The sequence below is a fragment of the Sceloporus occidentalis genome, unplaced genomic scaffold (assembly GCF_023333645.1).
Source record: "Sceloporus occidentalis isolate IW3139 unplaced genomic scaffold, rSceOcc1.0.p SCAF_1, whole genome shotgun sequence".
NCBI lineage: Eukaryota > Metazoa > Chordata > Lepidosauria > Squamata > Phrynosomatidae > Sceloporus > Sceloporus occidentalis.
Window position 1 is genome coordinate 227,381,422 of NW_028316981.1, and position 24,256 is coordinate 227,405,677.

Below are 24,256 nucleotides of genomic sequence, written 5' to 3' on the forward strand. Positions count from 1 at the left end.
GCTTCCAGAAGAGTAAGTATGGTTTTAAGTAAATTTGAGGAGAGAAAAAAGGATGGCAACAGCATGTTCCCCATAGGCTCAATGTCACCCATTCCTCCTCCTGAGTGATAGCCATCAGAGCTTAGAGGTGTCTTAGCTAATTCTAAAGATGCATAAAGATGTGATAGAATCAAGAGTATTAGGCTACAAAAATTAACAAAGAAACCACTGACCAATTCTCTCTGTCTCTTTCTCTCTCATATGAAACAATTCTGTTTCAATAACCACAATGCAAGATCCATGTGAAACCATGGGATGCAACTCCCCAAATATGATGGAGTGAAGAAAAAACAGGTTTGGCAAAGCTTAGTTTTCAGAAGAGCCAAACCTGTTGGATCTTTCCTGTTGGGACTCAAAATCCACAAGGATGTCATCATGAAAAAGGTGAAAGTACAGTTATGTGAATTAAACATCACATTTAGCAAGAGCTTTACCAGCAACATTTGTCCAACTAACACAAGTAACAGGACCTGAACCCAGTGATTTAGAAAAAGATTCACTGGAGATTCAGTTTGCTAAAAGCATTTTCTGTTCACTAACATAGCAATATTACAGTAAATTTTCTAACAGCACACTCCTTCACACACAGACACACACACACACACACAAAACCCACCAGAGTATTAGGCCATCAAAAATTTGATCCTAAAAGTTGGACATAACTGAAATCACATTTTCCCTTAGTAAACAAATCCCTGAAAGTGTTATGCTCTAGCACAGTAGTAGAGCATAAGTTTTGTAGAGCATATGTTCAGTAGTAGAGCATAAGAACTTTAAAAAAAAAACCAAACTCCTGTGTGAAATTATGGAGAATCATTGCCAGTCAGAGTTTAAGAGTACAGGGCCAAAGGTCTGATATAATATAAAGGAAATCCTTATGTCCCTATATGCAGCAAATTGTTTTACATAAAGTGAAGCTCTTGAAAACCCACTGGGTGGCCTTGGGCAAGTCACACTCTCTCAGCCTGAGAGAATGGCAAAGACAACCCCCCTCTGAAGAAACTTGAAGGCACGCAGCACACACAGATTAGGTTAGAAGATGTTTAAGACACTTTGCTTTCCCTTAATAGGGTCTTGTAACCTATTTTTACCTTTACATGGCATATTATATTTATCTATGTCTATTTTATTCATTATTTTGCCACTGCTTTCATCATAGTCTGTTACCTGCTTCAGCTGCTGGTGGGTGTTATTTTAATGCAATGTATTTTGTGTTTTCAATGTTGTGTAAAAGGGGATAGGTGAGTAGGTAAAATTAATAATGACTTGCCTGCCAATGCTAAGTCCACCAAACTTAAAAATGGTTCTGGGATTCCTGCATAACTGAATTCCAAACCCAGCTGTTACAAACAAACTTTAAAATCTAACATGCAACGCTCTGCTGTTGGCCACAAGATGATGCTGTTGCATTTGCTATAGAATTTCCACTTTTCCTTTATCAAAAAAAGCTAGGCAGAGAAATGCATTTCAGAGAAAGACTCATACTGTGGCATTTGTTTTTAAAAAATGCCAGATTACTACCTAGTGTTATCATGTGCTAGCAAGTCAGCACTGATTTATGGCAATATTCTCCAAATGGTCCAAGGATGCATTCCTGTCTTTCACAGACAATTCCGGGTCTAATCTCCAAAGATTTTCTGGCTAACATTGGAATGACATGCCTGTCATCTGTTCTTAAATGGCATAGATAAGATCTTTCATTTGAAGCTTGTGACTTGATTATTCACATGTAACAGAAGTCAATATTTTTGAATAAACAAAACGTCTGAAATGTCACTAGAGATGTTTCACATTTCTAAACATAACAATCTACATCTGTTATATTTTAAATACGAGTGTAGCTAAATCTCACTACTAAAGAATTCAGCATTCATACTTGTATAACAGGACGTCGTCAAGATAAAAAACTGAAGAAAACCATGCTTGTTTAATACAGTTTTAAGCCATATTGGCACCTAGGTTAAAAGAGCATCCCAATAAAAATATATAGAACAAGGCAGCTAGGCAATGTGGACCTAAAATGTGACGTCAAAGGCTTTCACAGCCTTCAGAGAAAGAAGCCAGTCACAGATGCGGGTGAAACATCAAGAATAAATTCTTCCAGAACAGAGCCACGTGGCCCAAAAAACCCACAAAAAACTAAGGACCTAAAATGTTTTGGGACCAGAATTTGCAGCAACCCTTGTCAACATGGCCAAAAGTCAAAGATTATGGAAGTTACAATTCAAAACCATTGGAGGTTAAAAAAAATCTTTGCACCATATATGGAGATGTATGGCTGTAGAAAAACATGGCTGGTACTTCAAAACAGAGTGAACGAGAGTAACAGCAGTCATTATGGACTATCCGATTCTAAAACTAAGAAAACATCAGCTTTCAGTTTCAATTTCCAATTAAGTTCTTTTAATAGTGCCACAAAAGCTAAGTCACACATTAAGACTATAATAATTAATGCAGGCATGGGCAAAATGTGGCCACATGCACCCATCAGCCAAGTCCACGCAGAAGTCCCAGGCCCCCTCCTGACATTTGGAGACCCTGCAAAAAGCCCCCTCCATGACCAATCAGGCCATGTGGAATGCCTAGTTGGGCATTCTTTCCCAGTTCCTGTCTTAGGCCTGTGAGGAACTTTTTTGTTTTGTTTTTCAAAACAAGAAGTGACCAGTTTGGGGGGGGGGGGAGGCCCCGTACGGACCATTTAAACAGGTCAGGGGTTGGGGAATTGAGTAATATGGCCACTCATGCTCCCTAGAAAACATGTTTGTTATTGGGTGGGTCCTGGAGTATAAGGACGCCCGAAGAGGGGGTGCAGAGGTCCATGGAGCAAAAGAGACCCCTGGAAGGTTCCCACCCCTGAGCTATTATCTTTATTTTAAAAATTAAACAAATACTATGTTTTGCTTATAATACAGATACAGTTAATTTGCATTAACAGGACCATCATTTAACATGACAAAAATACCTGCAACAGAAACTGGAGTTCATTTCTTTCACCTTTCCACAGCTCTGCCTGACATCTAAACTCCTCTGCTGTCACCTCCCTGATCTCTGATTCTATCATGCACTTCTCCTCCTTCTGACGGTCCAGGGTCTCCTTGATATGGATACAGTTGAACTTCAATTTAATAAAAATTATGGCTGCTGCATAATAAACTCTTGAAACTGAAAATGCCAGTCAGAAATTGTGTCTCATAAACATTTGATTCTGCCCTTGCTGCTTTCTTTGCCTGTGTATTCAGCTGTATATGGAGAGAGTTCCAATACCCAATGAATGCTCAATAACATGTGAGACAAATGTAGCTGGTTTGCTTCTATGGAGCATAATCCATAGGGATGCCTTACCCTATAGTCAACATTTTCCAAAGACCGTGCACACAAAGGCACCATACAGTACTATAGTTCAATGTTATCTGTCCCCTCTCTGCAACTCTGCAAAAGCAGGAACAAGAGCAGAACAGGAAGAACCAGAATGTTAATGTTCTGACCAAAATGAGTTATAAAATATTGCTATTATTATTATTACTGTTATTACAATTATTAATACAATTATCAATACTTGTAATAACAGTAATAATAATAATAGCAAATTAGTGTCTCAGAACCATAGCAACAAGACCAGGAAATCTGGACACGTGAACCTTGACATGTCTACAAAACAGACCTTAAATTTATATCCCTTTGGTTATTTGACTTTTAAAATGTTTTCATTGGTTTTGATTGATTTAAAAGTAATTGTGTATTTGAAGCCTGCAAAACCATTTCCATTCACAAGATGGCACACACCCCTAACCAGTGCACAGTTTTGCTGTCAGTAGTTTGAAACTGAAGTGCATGAGACAGAGTTATAAAGCAGGCCTTGCTTCCATCCATCTCCTTTGGGGGCTGTATGGGGCAAAACGGAAGCTGGATCCCAATACCCATGACTTCACTCAGATGCAGAGAGAACAATTGTTTTGTCTTCCTAATAGCTATGTAACTTTTCCAAAGGCTTTGGCTTACCAAACTGATAGTTTCTTCAACAGCTTATAGAATGTTCCCTGAACATCCTTCAACTATGGAATCAGTCCTTAGACCAGTTATCTACTATTTTAACAATCAGTTTTTGTTACATGCTATACAGAGGAAATATTATAGATTTGCAGAAAGGAACAAAGAACACTAGTAATTAAGAAAAGAATACTCCCAAGACTAGTTGCATTTATTCTGCATTGTCTTCTATTTAAACTGTCAGGATACCTGTCCCTATTTATTTATTTGTTTATTTATTTATTTTTGGCAAGGGGAAAAATGGCCCTAACAGGACAGTATCTAGACTACACAGTTATAGCACATTAATACTACTTTAACATTAATGGCTGTATTCTACGGAATCTTTGGATTTGTACTAGTCTGATGGAGTACTCAGAATGCACTGATAGAGAGCGCTGATGCTGAGAGCTCTGGGGAGTGGACTACAGCTCCACCAGAGAATTCTCCACCAGAATACAAATCCCAGTATTCTGTGGGATGGAGTCATGGCAATCAAGGTGGCATCCACCTACTGTAACTGTATAGTATAGGATACACCATCTCTCAGCTTACCTCTCCTCCATGAACTGTGAAGATGAAAGGGGGATTTGTTTGGGAGACCAGGTACTACAGCATGAGACCCTGGCAAAGGTGTGGTATGTTACTAGGAGTTGGCAGGTAGCACTCTATGGCCTCACCCATTACTTAGAGAATCAAGGCCACTCATTCTTTAGAGGATGAACATCACACAAAGGAAAGATTAGTATGGTCCTATATGGTGGATAAAGAAAGAGAAGTTGCAAGGAGTTTGCTTTCATTCTCCCTGTCAGGGGAAGGAAAATGTTTAAACTATTTTTGAAAAGTCCTTTTCTCCCCTTCACTCTCTCGATTCTTTTCCTTTTGTATTATGTATTTCAGGCCATAAGCTTAAAGGGAAAGAAAAGTTTTGTTACTGATATTTCTTAAACCTCTCTCAATGCCTTTTTCAGCTGAACAACCGATTAATAATACAAGTAGTAATAACACTATGGAGAAGAAAAAGGAGAAGGGAACAGGTAGAGAAGGATTTGATTTTATATTTCCCTCAAATAAAGGCACACCTTCAAGATGTTGTCCAGTTTAGTCCTCTCCTTCAAAAGTGTCTCATATTCATTATTACAGGTACTGATGATGAGGTCCTTTTCTGATAAGTCACTCATGAGTCTCTGCTGTTTTTCATCCCAGTGCTGCTTAGCAAGGTGATAGCTTCTCTCTGTCTCATTCAGCTTCTGCTGGTAAGCTCTCACCGTTGCTGTTGAAGAAAGATACAGGACAAAGTAGTAACTGAAAAGAAGGTACTGTTAAAATATTAAAAGCAGTCTAAGGGGAGAAACAGATCACCCTGAAGGGGTGGCTTCAAATTGCCCCTGACAAAGCCAGGTTGGAGCTGTGGAAAACTGCATGCTGCACCCCCAATCTGCTTTTTTGTTGGTGGAAAAAGGAGTGGCAAATAGCCACTCCTTTTTGCACTGGCAAAAAGCCAGCTTTTTCGCCCACATGCCCACTCACCCATCCCTGTAGCGGGAAGCCAACTGTATGCCACACCCCCAAGAAACCTGGAATCCAACTTTTTCTGCCTGTCTATTTTGCCCCTAAGTTCATCTCTTTCTATGACCTGAACCATGCTAAAAATCAGAAAAGGAATAGCAATATTCTAGGTCTATAGTTGTTCATTAGCAATGAAGAGATTTATGAAAAAAATCAAAGTTAGGTATGACTTGTTATGCTGTAATAGGGTAGAGAGGCAAAAATATGTGCATGCAGAGGTGTCACTGACCAGGAATCAATAGTTTAGACTTGTAAATTATCCATTAAAATTGCTACCCTATAACATAGCAGTGGAAAGAAAAGACACTGGCAGATTTGGGTGTTCAGAGCAGCCAATCAGAGCCAGGGTAGCAAAAAGGTAAGGGCCTATCTGATGAGCGGCTATAAAAAGGTGGAGGAGCCATTAAGAAGTGATGAGTATGTCTTAGAACTGCCAGGAGTGCAGTTAAGGATACAGGTTCAGCCTGAATGGGATTCATACTCCCATATCAGGAGAAAGGATTTTAAAGAGTCATGTTCTTTGAACAGTAGAGAGCCAGTAAAGGGAAGGCTCAGATCCACCCTATTCTGTAGATTTGTAATTTATGAATAAAGCTAGAGTTTCATAGGGTTTATACTCCTGCTAAATAAGCCTTAGTGTGTATGTAAAGAATTGGAATACAGTGGAAGTGTAACTGAAGTATTTCAGCAAACTCTGAGTGAACTGAAACAAAGTCAGTTTGTAACCAGTGAAGTATTATACACTTTGTAACCATAAGCTTTGAGAACAAGTAGCCAGAACATATATCATCATTAGTTCTTTCTGTAAATAAAGGTTACAGTCGGCCCTCCTTATCCACAGATTTTTTTTATCCATGGATTCAAGCATCCATGGTTTGAAAGTATTTTTTAAAAGTTTAAATTACAGAAAGGAAACTTTGATTTTCCATTTTATGTAATCGACACCATTTTGCTATGCTACTGTATTTAATGGGACTTGAGCATCCATGGATTTTGTTATCCACAAGGGGACCTGGAACAAAACCCCAGCAGATACCAAGGACCCGCTGTATTTTCTTTTTGTTCACAAAGGAGTGGCCTGAAGTGATTTCTGATTAACATCAAAACACACTACTAAGGATAGTAAAAACACTTAATAATAAATAGCCTTACGTCAGTGGGAGGACCATGGGTTAGAGAATTAGTTCTGAGGTCAAGACAGGAGAAGAATCCTGTGGAAGCTGGTGGTCATCACGTATGTTGGTCCCAGTGTGGTGGGATCTGAGAGACCCAGTATGAGGGGATCTGGAAGATCTAGTGTGAGAGCTCTAAGAGAGCAGGCCGTCACAACAACCAGTAGATTTTAGATCACTCATGAAACATGGCCAAAAAGGAAAAAAGCCCAGATTTGTACTATTGCCCTAAGTGATCTTCTAAAATGTCCCCCTTAAACCCTGCTCATCTCACAAAATCATTAAAAATCTACACCCTCTAAATGCTGTACTGAAAGTCTCTGAGTGGCAAGTCCTTATCCAAATGGTAAAAATGGACAGGAAATGATGTTAGGTACTCCTTCTACATGGATTCCTTTATTTCTCTATGAAGTAGGGAGGAATAATCTATTTTAACCTGTCCAAACTTGCCAACCTTCAGATGTGCTGAATTACAACTCTCATCCTTCCAGCCAGCACAGCTAAGCCATATTAGCTGGAGATGATAAGAGCTGCAGTTCAATATATCTGGAGGGTGCTGAGGCCTCAGTTGGGTGATTCATAGGCTGTTTCTCATTGTCTTACACTTTGAAGTTTATCTGATGGGGAAAAATAAAGCCTATAATTTAAAAACAAGCAAGAACTGTCCTAAAATAGTGACATTTTATCCAAAGTAGGAGTTTTCAGAGTAAGATCATTATTATGTATAATGCCAGCACTACAAACATACACAGGTCTTTAAACAGTTTTGACAAGCAAAGAAACTTTGGCCTTGCCCCAAAGGATTTTCAGTCTGAATGTGACAGTGGGGAAAGTAACAGAAGGAGAGAGATGGGGAAGCAATATTTTTCACATTCTTGCCTGGAGCCAGGCATTCAGCAACTGTGTTGGGTTGAAACCTCCAATTATAATTACTTCTATGTACTTTGCTCCACTGTGAAATTACAGGAAGTACTCAAGACTTCAATTCACAAATGCTAGACAAACAGAGCTTGAGATGCAAGGACTTGCATTGCATTTCCAGTCATTTAAAGCATATGTAATACATAAAGGGTTTTTTTAAAAAATGAAAGAAAGAACACATACATCCAGAGGGGAAATTATAAATCAAGTGTCACCATCCAAATGCCTTCCTGAAAATAAAGCGAAAACAAGGCCCCAAGACCGCAGGGGAATTTTCCAGTCATCAGATCTTAACATCTCCACAAAGCAGGCATTAAAACACCCACCCCAAGCAATCTATAAGTGAGAAAAGGAGAACTCTTAAAGCAACTCAAGAAAAAAGGCATTAAACACTGGAAGAAATCAGAGCAGCAAAGTATTAAAGATTCAGTGCTGGGTGCTGTTTCCAAATTAGAAACTAAAATATGTTTGAGATTTATCCTAAGAACAGCTAATAGAGTATTGTAATTTAAGTATTTCCATATATACAAAGCCTTTTTATGCAATATTACAAGGTGGTTGAAGAATGATGTCTTAGATTTTGCCTTACATTTTTAGGATGCTGTGATGGCTGTGTATAAGAGTCACAGACAGACAAAAACAAAAAGAATCTTAAATAAGATTCTAAAGAGTTCATAAAAGGTCTTTAAATGCCTTCAGGAATATAAACATGAGCATAACATTAAGCCCATGTGAGTCTTACCAATACTTACGCACCTTTATGTTGCAAAGGATATAAAAAAAAGAGGGAAGAAACATAAAGAAAGAAAAGACAAGTAGTGCACCAAAGATTCTAGGGCTGGTGTGGCCAACCGGAAGAGACTGAGCACCACATTGTTCCCCATGGGACACTGAAAAGCCGAATACAGTGGGGATGACAGTTCTAGTGTCACCTCTCAGCACATAAACCTAAATTCTGGAGGACTAAAATATTTCCTTAAAATGGCCAATAGTGTCATACCAAGCTGAAGTGAGGATTGTTGTTGTTGATGCTGTGTTCCTTCAAGTCATTTCATTCTGACTTATGGCGACCCTATCATAAGGTTTTCTTGGCAAGATTTATTCAGCAGAGGTTTACTATTTCCTTCCCCTGAGGATGAGAGCATATAACTCACCCAAGGGCACCCAGTGGGTTTCATCGCCAAGCTGGGAATCAAATGCTGGTTTCCAAAGTTGTAGTCCAACACTTAACCACTCTTTCCTGTCGCTACTGGTCACTTTGAGGCATTCCTCTATCCTCCATATCTTTTTAGCCCTTTAAAAAAATAGTTCAGCCACTTCCTCTTTTGAAAAAAAGGGCTATGCTTGGGCAAGTCACACACTCTCAGCCCCAAAAAACCCCATGATAGGATTGCCTTACAGTTGCCACAAGTTGGAAACGACTTGAAGGCACACAATAACAACATTTTTAAAAAGTGCCTTTAAAAGGTAATAGGGGCTCACACACCTGAAGCTGTGGCAAAATGGCCAACACAAACCATACAGAGGCTTGGGAAATGCTACTCAACATTTGGGAGCAAAATACATTTTTTACCCACACAGAACAATTTGGGAATGAGGCTCACCCTTGGGGCAGCACCCTACCTATATACTAGAAAACAAGCATGCATTGTAGACAAGATGTTAAATCAAATGGTGTTCTGCTTTTGCTACCACACCTGACAGAAAGAGAGTGAGCAAACAGACTAATGAAAAAACATGGAAAGAACATCTGTAGCCCTTCTCACAGCTTTAAAAGATATGTGCCATATTTGCAGCGAAAACATGACTCCTGTAGGTGTCTGTCATTTTATGCGGGATACAGGATATTTAAATGGTGAAATAAGAAACTGGAGAGACAAACAAAAGGCACTGTGGCAGTATGTCCACATATATTGCAAAGTCTGTGTTTTGCCATTCTTCATTGATAGCATGAGCTTTACATCTTACCTTGAAGATGTTCAATGTGTGTGTTTGCTTCACCTAATTTGTCTTCAGATTCACACCGTTCAAGGCCAACTTCCTTCCTCGCAAGAGCAAGTTCATACTCCAGGCTTTGTCGAATTGCCTCCCCTTTCTCAACTTCGGCTCGTAACTTGGCAATTTGGCTTTCATAGTTTGATAGCTATAAAAGGAATTGGTATACCCAACAACAGACAACTTTGTCAATACTCAAGGAACACTCTTTTTGAGAGTGTGTAATTTGAAAACCATTTTAAACAGAATGGGAATCTGTGGCATTCCAGATGTTGCTGGACTGCAACTTCTATCATCCCTCACCATTGGCTATGCTAATATGGGATTCTAGGAGCTGCAGTCCAAGAACTTGAGAGTCTCCAGTTAATCGCACTTGAATTAGAGGACATGTCAATAACAATGAGGAAACTCAGTTCAGTGAAGTTTGATGAAAATCAATAAAACATTCAAGATTTTTACTTCTATTTTATTGGTTTCTAAGATACTGAAAGACCTTAACTCTGTCCACCCTGAAATTTACTGATAATCTCCTGTCCTAAAAATTATATGTACAGGGCAAAAAAAAAAGTTTATTATTTCACAATATATCTTGGAACTCTAGTATTCTAAGGAACCTTGGTTGAAACCCTACTCCGCAGCCTACATGGGGGATTTAAGGGGAAGGAAGCTATGTCATTATGGTATTGAAATGTCAACATTGTGTTGAATTAAGGCCAATAACCTTGGATTTCACTCTGTGCAAACCTAGAAAGCCACTGTACAGTAGTGGTTTGAGTGGTGGACTAAGCTCTGGAGAACAGAGGAGCTGTACAAACAGCCCTGAAGGGGCAGTCTCCAGCCGCCCCTTCTTCAGTCGGGTCGAGGCTGCAGCAACCGCATGCCGCAGCCCCAGTGTGGCCTTTCCAGGGCACACAAAGAAGCTATACAGCACTACTTTGGCGCTGAGTCATATGGATGCAGCGCTGGAGGAGCGCAGTGATGCCACACGCTGTGTGGAGCAGTGAGCGGCATGACAGCAACCTAGGGGGCAGAATTGGGCCATGTGTCATGAGGATGCTACACCCCAACTCCACCCCCATGCCAGCCCAAAGTGCCAGTCTGTATAGTGCCTGATTTCAAACCCCCACAATACCTCAGCCTCAGAGGAAGGAATGGGCAAACTTTTGCCCTGTAATAGATTTGCTGTAAGTCAGAAAAGACTTGAAGGCACATGACAGCAATAAGCCTATGAAAGAGAACTAAACTACTTACCTACTGCAGCTGGACATTAAATTCTAATTTATAACATTAAATTTTATAAAAGGACTGTATTTACATACCTATTTCTTTAACCACAAAAAATAAGAATACTTTGGTGTTCCTATATTCCTTTATTAAAAAAATTCCAGTTGTAGACATGGGGTAGCACAAGTGTGGTTCAACAATGACAGTACCAATCACACAACAAGGTAAGCAGTGTGCATAAATGTGTTCTGCATGCAAATAGAGTACTTACCTCTGCATTATGTTTAGCAGTTATATCCAGTTTCTCTTTCTTGGCTTGATGAAGTTTTCTTCTCAAATCTTCTTTAGATTCCATGTCCAGCTCACTGTGATTGTATGGGAATGTCTTTGCAGACTGCCTGCTTCAAAATGCAAGAACGTTTAACTACCACACTTTCAATCATATGAGATTTGTCTTTTCAAACAACTAATATAGCAATCCTTACTCAGAAATAAGTCAAAATATATAAGATTGAGTTACAATGAAAAAGAGAAGTTAACCATTGTATAAATTCCCAACCACAATAATATACTAGATGAGATTATATATCACTTCTAGGCTGCAGACTCCAGATAATGGGAATTCCATGCAGTGAGAGGATATTGGATAACAACCATAATAGTAAAGTAAAGTACAATAACATCCATCACCCACAAAACAGCTTTATTGGCCAATCAAAATGCACAAATATATATGATGTAAGCTTTTGAAGCTCTGCTGGATTCTTTTGTTAAAAATATAGTAAGTTACGAATGGGAATTATGGTGCCTTCCAGATATTTTTGCACTGCAAGTCCCAGCATCCTTGGAGAGCCCCACAATTTCTGGCCCTGCAATAAATGGTCACCTATTTTCACCATACAGAAGGTCCACACATTCCTACCAACAGTGTTGGGGGAATTTTGCTGTGTCACTGACCCCACTTAAATGATAGGCTTTTATCAAATGTCACTGCAAGGAGGGTGACCAGGTACAAAACCAGATAGGGATCCTACACCTTTAACAACTGCATAGAAGAAATTTCAGCAGGTTGAGCTTGTCGTGGATAGACAGTGCAGTGTAATGATTTGAATATTGGCTAGGGGTCTGAGAGACCAGAGCTTAAATCCCTGCTTAGTCGTGAAAACCCAGTCAATGACATTGGCAAAACACACCCTGTCAGCAATGGCAAACCTCCTCCGAATAAATCTTGACATGGAAATCCTAGAAGAGGACAACCATAAGTCAGAGCCAACCTGAAGGCACACATGTTGTTCTGTATAATTCAACACCCATATAGACAGGACCTATACCTGCAGTTTCACTTACGTATGAAAAATAGGTTCTCTCTAGGTATTTGCTAGATCCTCCAGTGTTATTCTATGGTAAACGTCTGCCAGACAGTGACCCTTTGTCCATTTATCTTTTGTGCTGACGGCAATACAAATTAGTTTAATAAACCAACTTCATGTAAATTTATGGAGATTTGGTAAACTACATCCCATATATACTTGTGTATTAGTCGACTTTATCTATAAATTGAGGGCAGGTTTGGGGGCCAAAATTACAGACTTGGATAATTCAAGGGTTAAACTTAGTGCAATGTAACAAAGGATCTAATGGATGAAGCAAAGGAAAACAATGCCAAAGAACTTACAGAATTCTGGCAGACATAACAGTTTGAGCTCACCCTAAATTGATGGATGAGGAGGGAATTATGCAATGTGCAATGTGTGGAGGAAGCAAATAGATGTGTACAGGCTAAAAAACATGTACATGTCAAAAAGGCAAGATTAAGGGCACAGGATTAACTCTTATCAGTTCTTATAATCAACTCTTATAGTATCAGCTCTTATATCAGCTCAGTATCAACTCTTATAGTATTAACTCTTATCCCCTTCTCTGAGTAGAGTGGTGAAAGGAGAGAACTTAGACCACCCCAGGAGAACCTAAAAGAAGCACTGACCCTCTCTCTCAGTGCTCCCTTGAGGAAAAACATCAAAGAGCCACCACCACCACCATTTTGCCACCCAGGCCAGAGGTGGTGACACAACAGAGAGAGTAGATGAGGACCGGTGCTTCTTTTAGGTTCTCCTGGGAGGGTCTAAGGTCCAAAACACCCTGAAGAAATAATCCAGTCCGAGACCACTTTAACTGCCCTAGCTCAGTGCTAGGGAATTCTAGGAACTGTGGTTTTGTGAGATATTTAACTTTCTCTGTCAGAGAGCTCTGGTGCCAGAACAAACTACAAAATTCCCAGGATTCCCTAGCACTGAGCCAGAGCAGTTAAAGGAGTCTCAAATTGGATTATTTCTGCAGTCTGTTCTGGACCTAAACTCTCACCCTTTACCATTTACCCTTCAGAGAAGGAGGATGTTTCCTTTTTTGATAAAAGGTACAGTACTTACACTGACTCATAGATAAGTCAACCCAGGTTTTATGAATTGATATTTTTACTAAAATTTCTAGACTTACACATGAGTATTTACAGTACATAGCTTTTTAAAGAGCAATGGGGAGGATGTTGAAACATGGGAAACTTTAATTGCGCTTTTTTTTAGCTTGGAATATCCTTTTTATTGTTTATTTGGTTTGTATTTTTTTAGTGTGTATAGAATTAATTTAATATTAAACAAGAAAGCAGCTTCATATATTATTCTATGATCAGACAGAACAGGTCGTCAACAATTACTTCTACGTACTGATTTCCTCATCTTTCCTTTTTGGTATGGCCAGGTCTGGTCTGATGACTATTTAAGCAGTCACCTATGGCACCAGACAGCCAGAAAATATGTGAGTGTAGAAAAAAAAAATGGTATAACGACACCAGCGTGAATCCATTGATATACATTGGCCCTATACAGACAGGCCAAAATAAAGCTGCCTCAGGTCACTTTGGAGGTATGGTGTTTCAATGATGCATGCGTCCTAAAAGTCTGGAAGCTGCACCAAAGCCGCACTCCAGTCCTTAGGACTGGAACGTGGCTTTGGTGTGGCTTCTGGACTCTTAGGATGCATGTATTATTTAAACAGCATACCTCCAAAGTGACTTGAAGCAGCTTTAATTTGGCCTGTCTTTATCAGGCCTGTGATTCCTAAATGGAATTAGCCTAAGTTTCTTAGTTGTGAACAAAATAAGATGAACAAAAATATTAAAATTCTTAATGATAAGAGCAGGCACATCAAAGCAATGTACCAAATTATTCATAAAGGCCACATTCCAGCATATACTAATACTACAGTCCTATGCACAGTTACTTAAATTCTATTGTCTTTGATAAACCTTAACCCTAGGAAATCTAACTTTTGCCCTAATTTTGGTATGGGAATCGTGTGGGTCTTGAAACACTGTTGAACTAAAAAGTCCCAGAAGTCCTAGCTAGCAAAGCCATCAGCAAGGAATGCAGAGAGTTGCAGTCCAACAACATCTAGAGGGCTGCAATATTCTCACCCCTGTTTTAAACACACTTGACACACTCTATGCATGTTTATCATTAGCAAATCCCACTGAAGTTGTTGGAACTTGCTTCCAAATAAGTGTGCATGAGATTGCAACATTAAGGCCTCTAAAATCAATGGGCTGAAGCTTGAGTTGGTTTGTGGCCATAGCATTATGTCCAGTGCACTTTATTACAATCTCTTTGTTAGCAGCTTATTTTTCTTAAACAATGGAACTGTGCCATTCAGGAATTCAATGAAATTTTAGCAGAGATATTTGGACTACTCACAACCTCCTCTGCCTTATCATGTGTAAAATTTGGACGTTTATAATCTACTTCACAAAGTGTTATGATAGTGAATGGGGAAGGAGTGTGAGGTAGTCACTGGATAGTATTAATAAAATTAAATAAAATTACCAAATTGTTTGAGTTTTAAAAATCCAAATTGTTCCCTAGAGCTTCTGGGGGGTAACTGTGCCAAGATATTCTTCCTATAGCTGAGCATTCTGACAAACACTTAAATTCAATTGCTAGTCTCAGTTTGATGAGAGCTTCACTTGCTAAATGGTTATCAAAACATAAGGAAACATAATTGATTCAGCGGGTCTCCTCTTCTTGGAACTAACAATTGGATGAAGCCAAAAGCTACGCATACGTTTTTTCCTAAGATATATCAAGTGATTGAAATCCCACTAAACAAATACGACAATTCACAGAATAGACACACACACACTACTGGGTTTTATTTTAATGAAGAAATGTAACTCACCTTTTCATTTCTGGGGCCATATAACTGACCTGGGAATTCATGACAACTAATCTTCTGCCTTGTAATCTACATCCTCTGAAGAATGAATGTAATCTTCATGATTAATATTCTTTGCAGCAAAAGGAAGGCTTCAAATACTGGTTGTTCCCACACATCTTGAGGTCGTGCTAAAACCTACGATACAGATATTTAAGTTGTCACTTTAAATATATCCATATCTTAATGAAGTGAGAACACAGTTTTAGTCACAGATAATGAGCTATTAAAAAGGGCAGAATCAACAACCATTAAAACAGTACAGAACCCCATTCCTATTGGCCAGTGAACCACTAAAACCTATAGCAAGCACCTATCATACCAATTTCAATTCGTTGTGCAGAGCTTTCAACTCTCCTTGTGCTTCCCCTTCCTATACATGCCAAATTCAAATGTAAGGGCCAGAAATTACACACTGCAGAAATAATCCAGTTTGAGACCACTTTAACTGCCCTGGCTCAGTGCTAGGGAATCCTGGGAACCCTAGTTTATTATGACACCGCAGCTCTCTCTGACAGAGAAGGCTAAATGTCTCACAAAACTACCGTTCCCAGAATTCCCTTAGCATTGAGCCAGGACCATTAAAGTGGTCTCAAACTGGATTATTTCTGCAGTGTGTTTTGGACCCAGGTCTACGAAGCCTCACGCTACAGCTCCTTTCTCACAGTCTCAAAGGTGCTGCAAAATCCCACTGTCACAATTTGCGCACTGTAGCACATCATAGTATACAATCCTGGGATTTGTAGGTTTGAAAGGTGCCTTTGCACCCTGAAGTCTCAGAATAACACGGCTAGGTCTTTGCATTCGGCGCTTAAGAAAGCGGTGTCAGATGCATCATTGGCCTGTTGCAGACTGCCAAAATAAAGCTGCTTCAGGTCTCTTTGGAGGTATGCTGTTTAAAGATGCATGGGTCCTACGAGTTTGGAGGTCGTGCCAAAGCCACACTCCATTCCTAAGCACTGGAGTGCAGCTTTGGTGCAGCTTCTGGATTCTTAGGATGCATGTATCATTTAAACAGCATACCTCCAAAGAGACGCAAAGCAGCTTTATTTTGGCAGTCTGTAACAGGCCATTGTTTATAGCTTCTATGAGTGTTTTTAGCTTTTGTGTGCTCATGTCCTCCATTTTCTTCTTGAACGTCCTCCATTCTGAGCATGACTATGAAACATGGATTTACATTTCTGGGAGTGTTTTGAGCTTTTATCTGGCCATGTCCTCCATTGTTATTGGATGCTCTCCCCTTTGAGCATGACTTAAGACATGAATTTACATTTCTGGGAGAGCTTTTAGCTTTTATTTGATAACGTCCTACATTTTATTTATTGAATGCCCTCCATTTTGAGCATGACTAAAGCATGAGTTTACACTTCTATGAGTGTTTTGTTTTAGTGTATTATATATATATATATATATATATATATATATATAATTTCTTTTCAATACTAGTGTTTTTGAGCTTTTGAGCTAGAAATGTCAATGCACCCTGCACTATGTAGAAAGCATGCATTTGACACTACAGTGCTTTTAAATGCTGAATGCAAAGGCCCTCTGAAAGCCAGTGAAGTGTTGTGATTTGAATGTGGGGCTCTGGGAGACCTGGGTTCAAATCCTGGTTCAGCCATAGAAACCCAATGGGTGACCTTGGGCATGAAGTCACACTCTCTCAGCCTCAGGGGAAGGCAATGGCAAAAGCCCCTCTGAACAAACCTTGCCAAGGAAACCCAATACCAGGATCATAATCCAACACTCAAACTGACCCACCCCCTTTAATCCCCTGCTTTAATCTCCTAATTACTCCAGCAAATCCCTGCCCCATCATCATCATCATCATCATCATCCCTACCTTCCTCCTCTTTGCTTAAGAGGAGCAGCAACAAGATTGGGTCCAAGAGTTTGTTTTAAAGAGGGGGCACTAGGACCCAGGGGTTCACAGTCTAAGCGAGCCACTCTCTCCGCCTCCCGAAATTGCTCAGGCAACGGCTACTTCCGGTAAGCGAGTCTGGAGGAGCTGTAGCCAACGCAGAGACTGCATCCCGCCTTCCGGCTCCAGAACGCCGCTTCTCATTGGATGGAGCTGGCATTGTGACGTAACGCGTTCCAAAGGGGGCGGGGCAGTTGCTCCCGCTGGCTTTGCCGCCCTAAGGGGGAAAAAACGTTAAAGCGCTACTACCGCATTGCCTCAGTGATGTTTTTTTTAGACTTCATCTCCCAGAAGCCTCAGCCATGCTGGCCAATAGCGTGGGATTCTGGGAGCTGGAGTCCAAAATCTCTTAAAGGCACATTTTGGGCCCCAGTGTTATAAAGGTTTCATCAGTGGTCCCCAAATTGTGTCCTTTAAGAGAGATTTTGGACTTCATCTCCCAGAAGCCTCAGTCATGTTGGCCAATACCGTGGGATTCTGGGAGCTGAAGTCCAAAACCTCTTAAAGGGCACAGTTTGGGGACCACTGTTATAATTTAAAGGGTTCAGCAAATGGTCCCCAAACTATGCTCTTTAAGAAATTTTGGACTTCAACTCCCAGAAGCCTCAGCCATGTTGGCCAATAGCCTGGGATTCTGGGAGCTGAAGTCCAAAATCTATTAAAAGGCACAGTTTGGGGACCACTGTGAAGCTCTATAAGCGCTTGGGTGCGTCTCCACTGTAGAAATAATGCAGTTTGACGCCACTTTAAGGTGATGCAGCTCCATTCTATGGAGTCCTGGGATTTTGTAGTTTTACAAGGTCTTTAGCCTTCTCTGCCAAAGAGTTATGGTTCCTCAAGAAACTACAAATCTCAGGGTTCTCTAGGCTGGAGCTGTGGCAGTTAAAGCGGTGTCAAACTGTATTATTTCTGCAGTGTAGATGTGCCCTCGGTGTAAGGCGAGCAGAAGTCCTCACCGCAAAGGAGGACAGTGCACTGCAAAATGGAGGATGCTCAAGAGAAAATGGAGAACATGACCAAATAAAGGCTAAAGACACTCAGAAATGTAAATTCATGTTTTAATGATGCTCTTAATGGAGGAAATTCAAGACAAATGGAGGACAGGATGAAATAAAAGCTAAAAACACTCATAGAAGTGTAAATTCATGGTTTAGTCATGCTCATAATGGGGGAAATTAAAGACAAATGGAAGACATGATCAAATAAAAGCTAAAAACACTTATAGAAATGTAAATTCATGCTTTAGTTATGCTCAAAAGGGAGGACATTCAAGAAAAAAATGCACAATGTTATCAAATAAAAGCTAAAAACAGCCTGAAAAACCCACAAAAAAACTCCCAGAAATGTAAATTCATGTTTTAAGTCATGCTCAAAAGGGAGGTAATTCAATAACAATGGAGGACATGACCAAATAAAAGCTCAAAACACTCCTAGAAATGTAAATTCATGCTTAGTCATGCTCAGAATGGAAAATATTCAAGAAGAAAATGGAGGACATGACCACACAAAAGCTAAAAACACTCATAGAAGTGTAAAGTCATACTTCTTAGTCCTGCTGATAATGGAGGACATTCAATAAATATGTAGGGCATTGGCAATTAATGCTCTAAAGTCTCAAATAAATGTAAAGGCATGCTTCATCTTAGCCATGCTCAAAATGGAGGACCTATTGAAATTCCTCCTAGACAGAAGGTTGAAATGCAGGGCATTTCCTGGAAAAGGAGGACGTCTGGTATCCCTGCCTATGTTCAGCTGCTTGTGAAACTGAGTTGCCATGACAAAAACACTTGATTTTGCTGAGGAGTTTGTATACTGTACTTGGGTACTCTTGACACAAATTAATAAAATAGCTTTGCCTGAGTGTTGAAGCTTCCATTAGAAATCAGTCACATATATAAAGGTCCTAGATTTCAGGCTTGGTCCCAAAAACCTTCCTTTTCAAACAAGCGTTCAAAACAGAAAAAATTTAAAGAGGACGCTGTTTTGTTTTAATGTATTTTAGACATGTTTATCTTCTTTTTATTTTATTGTATTGTTCTTATCTTTTTAATGTTATTGTTTTTAATGTGGTAGGCTGCCCTGAGTCCCAGTCCTGGGAGAAGAGTGGAATATATATAAATAAATAAATCCCAGAGCCTGGCCCCTCTTCTCTGGGCCACTGGAGGAATCCCAAGGCAAGAGCACTGTCTTGAAAATAAATTACTTTCCGCCCCCTGTAAGCCATTGGTTCCCACGGCTACAGTCGGCATTGGAAAAGCTGCCATAGACTCCCTAGAGCTTATTTTAATCACTCCTTCACCTCATTTGTTAGACTTTGGAAGCATCTACCTTGTAGAAATAATAATACAGTTGGCCCTTCTTATACACGGATTTTTTTATACAGCATCCACGGTTTGAAAATGTTCAAAAAAATGTATAAATTTCAAATATCAAAGCTTGATTTTCCATTTTTTATAAGGGACACCATTTGCTATATCATTATATTTAATGGGACTTGAGCATACACAGATTTTTTTATCCACGGGGGATATTGGAACCAAACCCCAGAGAATAACAAGGGTCCACTGTAATAATGCAGAAACAGTTTGATACCACTTTAAGTACTGGAGCTCCATCCTATGAAACTCTGGGATTTTTAGTTTTACAAGGACGTTAGCCCCTCTCTGCCAGAGAGTGCTGGTGCCTCACAAGACTACAAACCCTAAGATTCTGTAGGATGGAGTCGTGGCACTTAAAAAGTGGTGTCAAACTGCATTATTTCGACAGTGTAAATGTATCCTTGGAGAGGTGTGAGCATCTGTCGCTTTCTCTAGCTAATACGCTTCCTACTAAAGGGCCAAACAGACAGGCCAAAATAAAGCTGCTTCGGGTCACTTTGGAGGTATGCTGTTTAAATGACACACACATTAAGAGGCCAGAAGCTGCGCCAAAGCCATGCGGAGCTTTAACTGCCCTGGCTCAGTGTTAGGGAATCCTGGGAATTGCAGTTTATTGTGGCACCAAACCTCTCTGATAGAGAAGGCTAAACCTCTCACAAAACTACAGTTCCCAGAATTACCTAGCATTGAGCCAGGATAGATAAAACAGTCTCAAACTACAGTGTGTTTTGGACCTCTGTTACATATTTTGGGGGGGGGGGGGCTGTGTGTGTGGCCATACAGCAAAATAAAGCAAAATCTGAAGTTTACAAAACCAGAAATGCAAATAGCTTCCCAGATCAGATCTATCAGATGCAAAGGTTGGAGAGACGAAAGGAGTATCTTGCAAGAAGGTGAAGCATGCTCAATAGAAATACATTGCAGTGCAACATTTTACTGCAGGGCCAAATCTTTTCACCTAAATAGATTGAAGCAAGGCTTCTTCTGATCAGGTTGTCTGGCCTACTGTATGTAGCCAGTTAGCAACAGCAGGTTTCATTTAGAAACTGTAGTTGTCTGAATAAACCAAACAAGCAGTTTTTATATGATACTATTTTTTTCAGTAAAACTCATGCAAAATAAGGAATATGAAATTAATTTATACTTTTATCATCTAAAGGATAATGTTAGTGCTAGTTGGAAAACCATCCTCTTGTAGGTTCATCGTTCCCTGTTTCATCCTTGAGACCTTTTGGCAGGCTATATTATGCAAATAGCTGGCAAGCACCTTCAAGCTTTTGAAATATAACAGTCATCAGAAATTTAGAATAAAAAATCAAGTCCTATCCTGTTAATAACAAGCAAACAGAGAAATGTTTAGGAGCTGGAGTTAAAATTAAACTATGGGAGAAAGCTGTGGGCTGGCTGAAGGTGGAACATCTTTGGGCTGATGTTTCTCTGTTTAGTTATGCATAAGGTATTGTATAGCTTCAAGGGGGGTATGGACTTACCACATAGGTGTGTTTTGTACCATAGGTTAATGGCTTATTATAGCATTCTTGTGTATGCTTTTTAAAACTGTTCTTGTTGTTTTTGTGTGCCTTCAAGACACTTCTGAATTATGATCTATCCTGGGGCTTTCTTGGCAAGATTTACCCAAGGGAGGTTTGTCATTGCCTTCTTCTTAGGCTGAGAGAGTGTGACTTGCCCAGTGGGTTTCCATGCCTGGGCAGGGATTCAGACCCTGGTCTCCTGGAGTCCTAGTCAAACACCAAAACCTCTAATTAATTACAGGCCGGTACAGACAGGCCAAAATAAAGCTGCTTCGGGTCACTTTGGAGGTATGCTGTTTAAATGACACATGCATCTTAAGGTGCCAAACCTGCGCTCCAGTCCTTAGGACTGGATCATGGCTTCGGCATGGCTTCTGGCTTCTTAGGACGCATGCATCATTTAAACAGCATACTTCCAGTGACCCGAAGCAGCTTTATTTTGGCCTGTCTGTACAAGCCCTTTATTAGCTATATTTTTTTGGGGGGGGAGTACTTTTTAAAACTGTAACTAATAGTAACTAGCTGCTTTTTCAGTCCCTCTAATAGTAACTGTAACCAGCTATTTTTAAAAGTAGTATTCCATTCTCATCCATTTCATTTCCCTCCTTCCTAATCATTAAACCTGAAAGAAACCTTATGACATCAAAGCTGAACTAATGGGTCAACACACATTTTTTTCTTATTCTTATTTCTTGTTTTCTTATTCTGTAAAAACAACGTGGTTCTAATTCAGCCTTTTTAGTGTTTTCCAATTTTGCATTCATTGTTTCCACTTTTTCTACTACAGCATTTCCATTTTAGAGGCAGAGCAGTGGCACCAGATGGAAGAAACATTCAAGATTCAGATTGCGGGGGGGGGGGGGGGAATGCTAAAAGGGAGGGGGGTAAACATGAGAACCACTATATTTAACGTTTTGTTGTTTAATTGCCATAGCTGATGTGTAACAGGCACTTGTCATTTTAAAGCAGATTTAAATCCTAAAAGCAGTTTTCCTTGTAACAATTACTCTACTATCCATGTAGGAAACCTTTAGGAACTCATTACATTTTTGTTCTCTTTGTCAAATGGCACTATATTGTGTGTGTATGTGCCCTCAAGTTGCCTATAACTTTACAGGGCCTTCATGAATTTCATACGGTTTTCTTAGGTGATTTTGCCAGGTCCTTCCTCTGAAATATAGCCTATAATAGATGGTATTCATTGGCGGTCTCCCATCCAAGTACTAAGAAGGGCTGACCCTGCTTAGTTTCTAAGGTCAGACCATTAGTGAGCTTTGTCTGTGGGGCCAGAACATCAGCAGAACTGTCAAGTGGCAAAATGGGTATCATTACACCTGTTCTTTTTTTAATCTACATTTGAATGTGTTAAAGACAAACATCATTTGCTTTATTATTCAAAGCTAAGCACAGGTTCCTTGGTTGTTTTTAAATTGCTCTCCCACAAACTCTGATAAGCATCTATCTCTCTTCTTCCGTTTTCTGTTTAGAGAGATCTTGTAGCACCTTTGAAACTAACTGAAAGAAAGAAATTGCATGCTGCCAACTTCTTTCTTTCAGTTAGTCTCCAAGGTGCTACAAGAAGTACTGATTCTATAGACTAACAGAGCTATATCTTTGAATTCTTCCTTTTTGTGTTGTTGTCTTCAAGTGGCCTTCAACCCATGGCAACCCTATGTAGGAGAGACCTCCAGGTTACCCTATATCCTGCCTGCTCAGCTCCTGTAGATTCATTCTTTGATTTAGTCTATCCATCTGGAAATATGGGCTTCCTCTTTTCCAATTATCCTCCACTTTACCAAGCATTATAGTCTTTTCTAGTTTGTCCTTTCTTCTCATGATGGGGCCAAAATACAACAACCTCAGTTTAGTCATCCAAAATGCACAAAACAGTTATACCTTTATTGGCCAACCAAAATGCACAAATTGCATGTTGCAAACTTTTAAAGCTCCACTGGCTTCTTCATCAGGTCAAAATGTTAAAAATCATACAGGAGGGGGGAAAATTAAAATAAAATATGACAATGTTAGTCACAAGCCCCCATTTTGAAGATGTTTCTGTTCTCAGTCCAGGTATTACTGAAAGGGGATTCATGCAGGCTGGCCATGGATAGTTCAGGTAGCAAGGCAAAAAAAGATGCTTCTCTTGAGATCCAAGTTGCCTCAGTCCTTCCCCAAGCCAAAACCTCCTTTGTAAGGTTTAGAGCCCTGGATTTCTAAGGAAGTCCTCAATGTTTATGCAACAGGAAACATTTTTTGGTGCTGTTTTGGTAAAGCATGCTTACTTTTGTTGAAAGGTGAACCCTCAAATGGTGAAGTCCCAATCCATTGGCCCTCTGTATACATTTACGGTAATCATCTTTGCTTCCAGCCCGGCTGAGTTTGGGCCTGATTTGCTCTAGGGCAAGGAATAATGGATTCAAGCTTGAGGAAGAGGGATCCCACCTCAGTATTAGGAATAACACATTCCCTTGGAGAGTGGTGGAGGTCTTTAAACAGAGTCTGGATGTCCATCTGTTGGGGGGTGTTTTCAGTGTGTACAGTATTTCTTCATGGCCCCCAGATTGGACTGGATGACCCTTGAGATTACTTCCAGCTCTGATCCTATAATTCAATGATCCACCCACTGGTCCTTTTAGCAACCCATGGTATCCATAGAACTTTTCTCCAGCACCACATTTCAAAGAGTTGATTCTCTTCCTATCAGCTTTCTTCACTGGCCAGCTTTCATAACCATACATAGAAACTGAAATTTAAAAGACAATGGCATGGACAGGCCTAACTTTAGTATTCAGTGATATATCTTGACTCTTCAAAATCTTGTCTAGTTCCCTCATAGCTGCCAAGTCCTAGTCTTCTTCTGATTGCTTGATGGCAGTCTCCATTCTGATTAATGACTTAGCCAAGGTATGGAAAATCTACTTTTATCATCTACTTTAACATTATGTAAATAATCTGTGGTCATTATTTATGATTTCTTAATGTGAATGGTAAACCTGCCTTTGCAGTGTCTTCCTTGACTTTCTTCACTAACATTCCCAGTCTTTGCTGTTTTCTGGTAGCAGAATCATAAAGTTAGTCCATCAGGTCCAATCCTTTGCTCAGTGCAGGATCTCTAGCTAAAGCATTTGCAGCAAGTAGCTGTCCAGACTCTTTTTGGAAATGTCCAGAGAAGGAGAACTCACCACCTCTCCAGGGAAGTGATCCCACTGCCAAGCC

The 24,256-nt window shown here is 39.9% G+C and overlaps 1 protein-coding gene across 4 annotated transcripts in view; it reads right to left on the bottom strand.

Moving 5' to 3' along the window:
• CCDC171 (coiled-coil domain containing 171) overlaps window positions 1–17,186 on the bottom strand; it is a 199,382-nt gene extending 182,196 nt beyond the window's left edge. For 3 of the 4 annotated variants that reach the window (XM_089511617.1, XM_089511597.1, XM_089511626.1), the window contains exons 1-6: window positions 17,053–17,186; window positions 15,174–15,347; window positions 11,218–11,347; window positions 9,696–9,870; window positions 5,148–5,338; window positions 3,002–3,133 (exon numbers count right to left, since the gene is read on the bottom strand). In XM_089511617.1, coding sequence (XP_089367743.1) covers window positions 3,002–3,133; window positions 5,148–5,338; window positions 9,696–9,870; window positions 11,218–11,347; window positions 15,174–15,214 — 669 coding nt within the window. In that variant the 5' untranslated portion in view covers window positions 15,215–15,347; window positions 17,053–17,186. The remainder of the gene's footprint in view (window positions 1–3,001; window positions 3,134–5,147; window positions 5,339–9,695; window positions 9,871–11,217; window positions 11,348–15,173; window positions 15,348–17,052) is intronic. The other variant, XM_089511607.1, reaches the window with a different exon arrangement.
• Window positions 17,187–24,256: the final 7,070 nt, after the last annotated feature.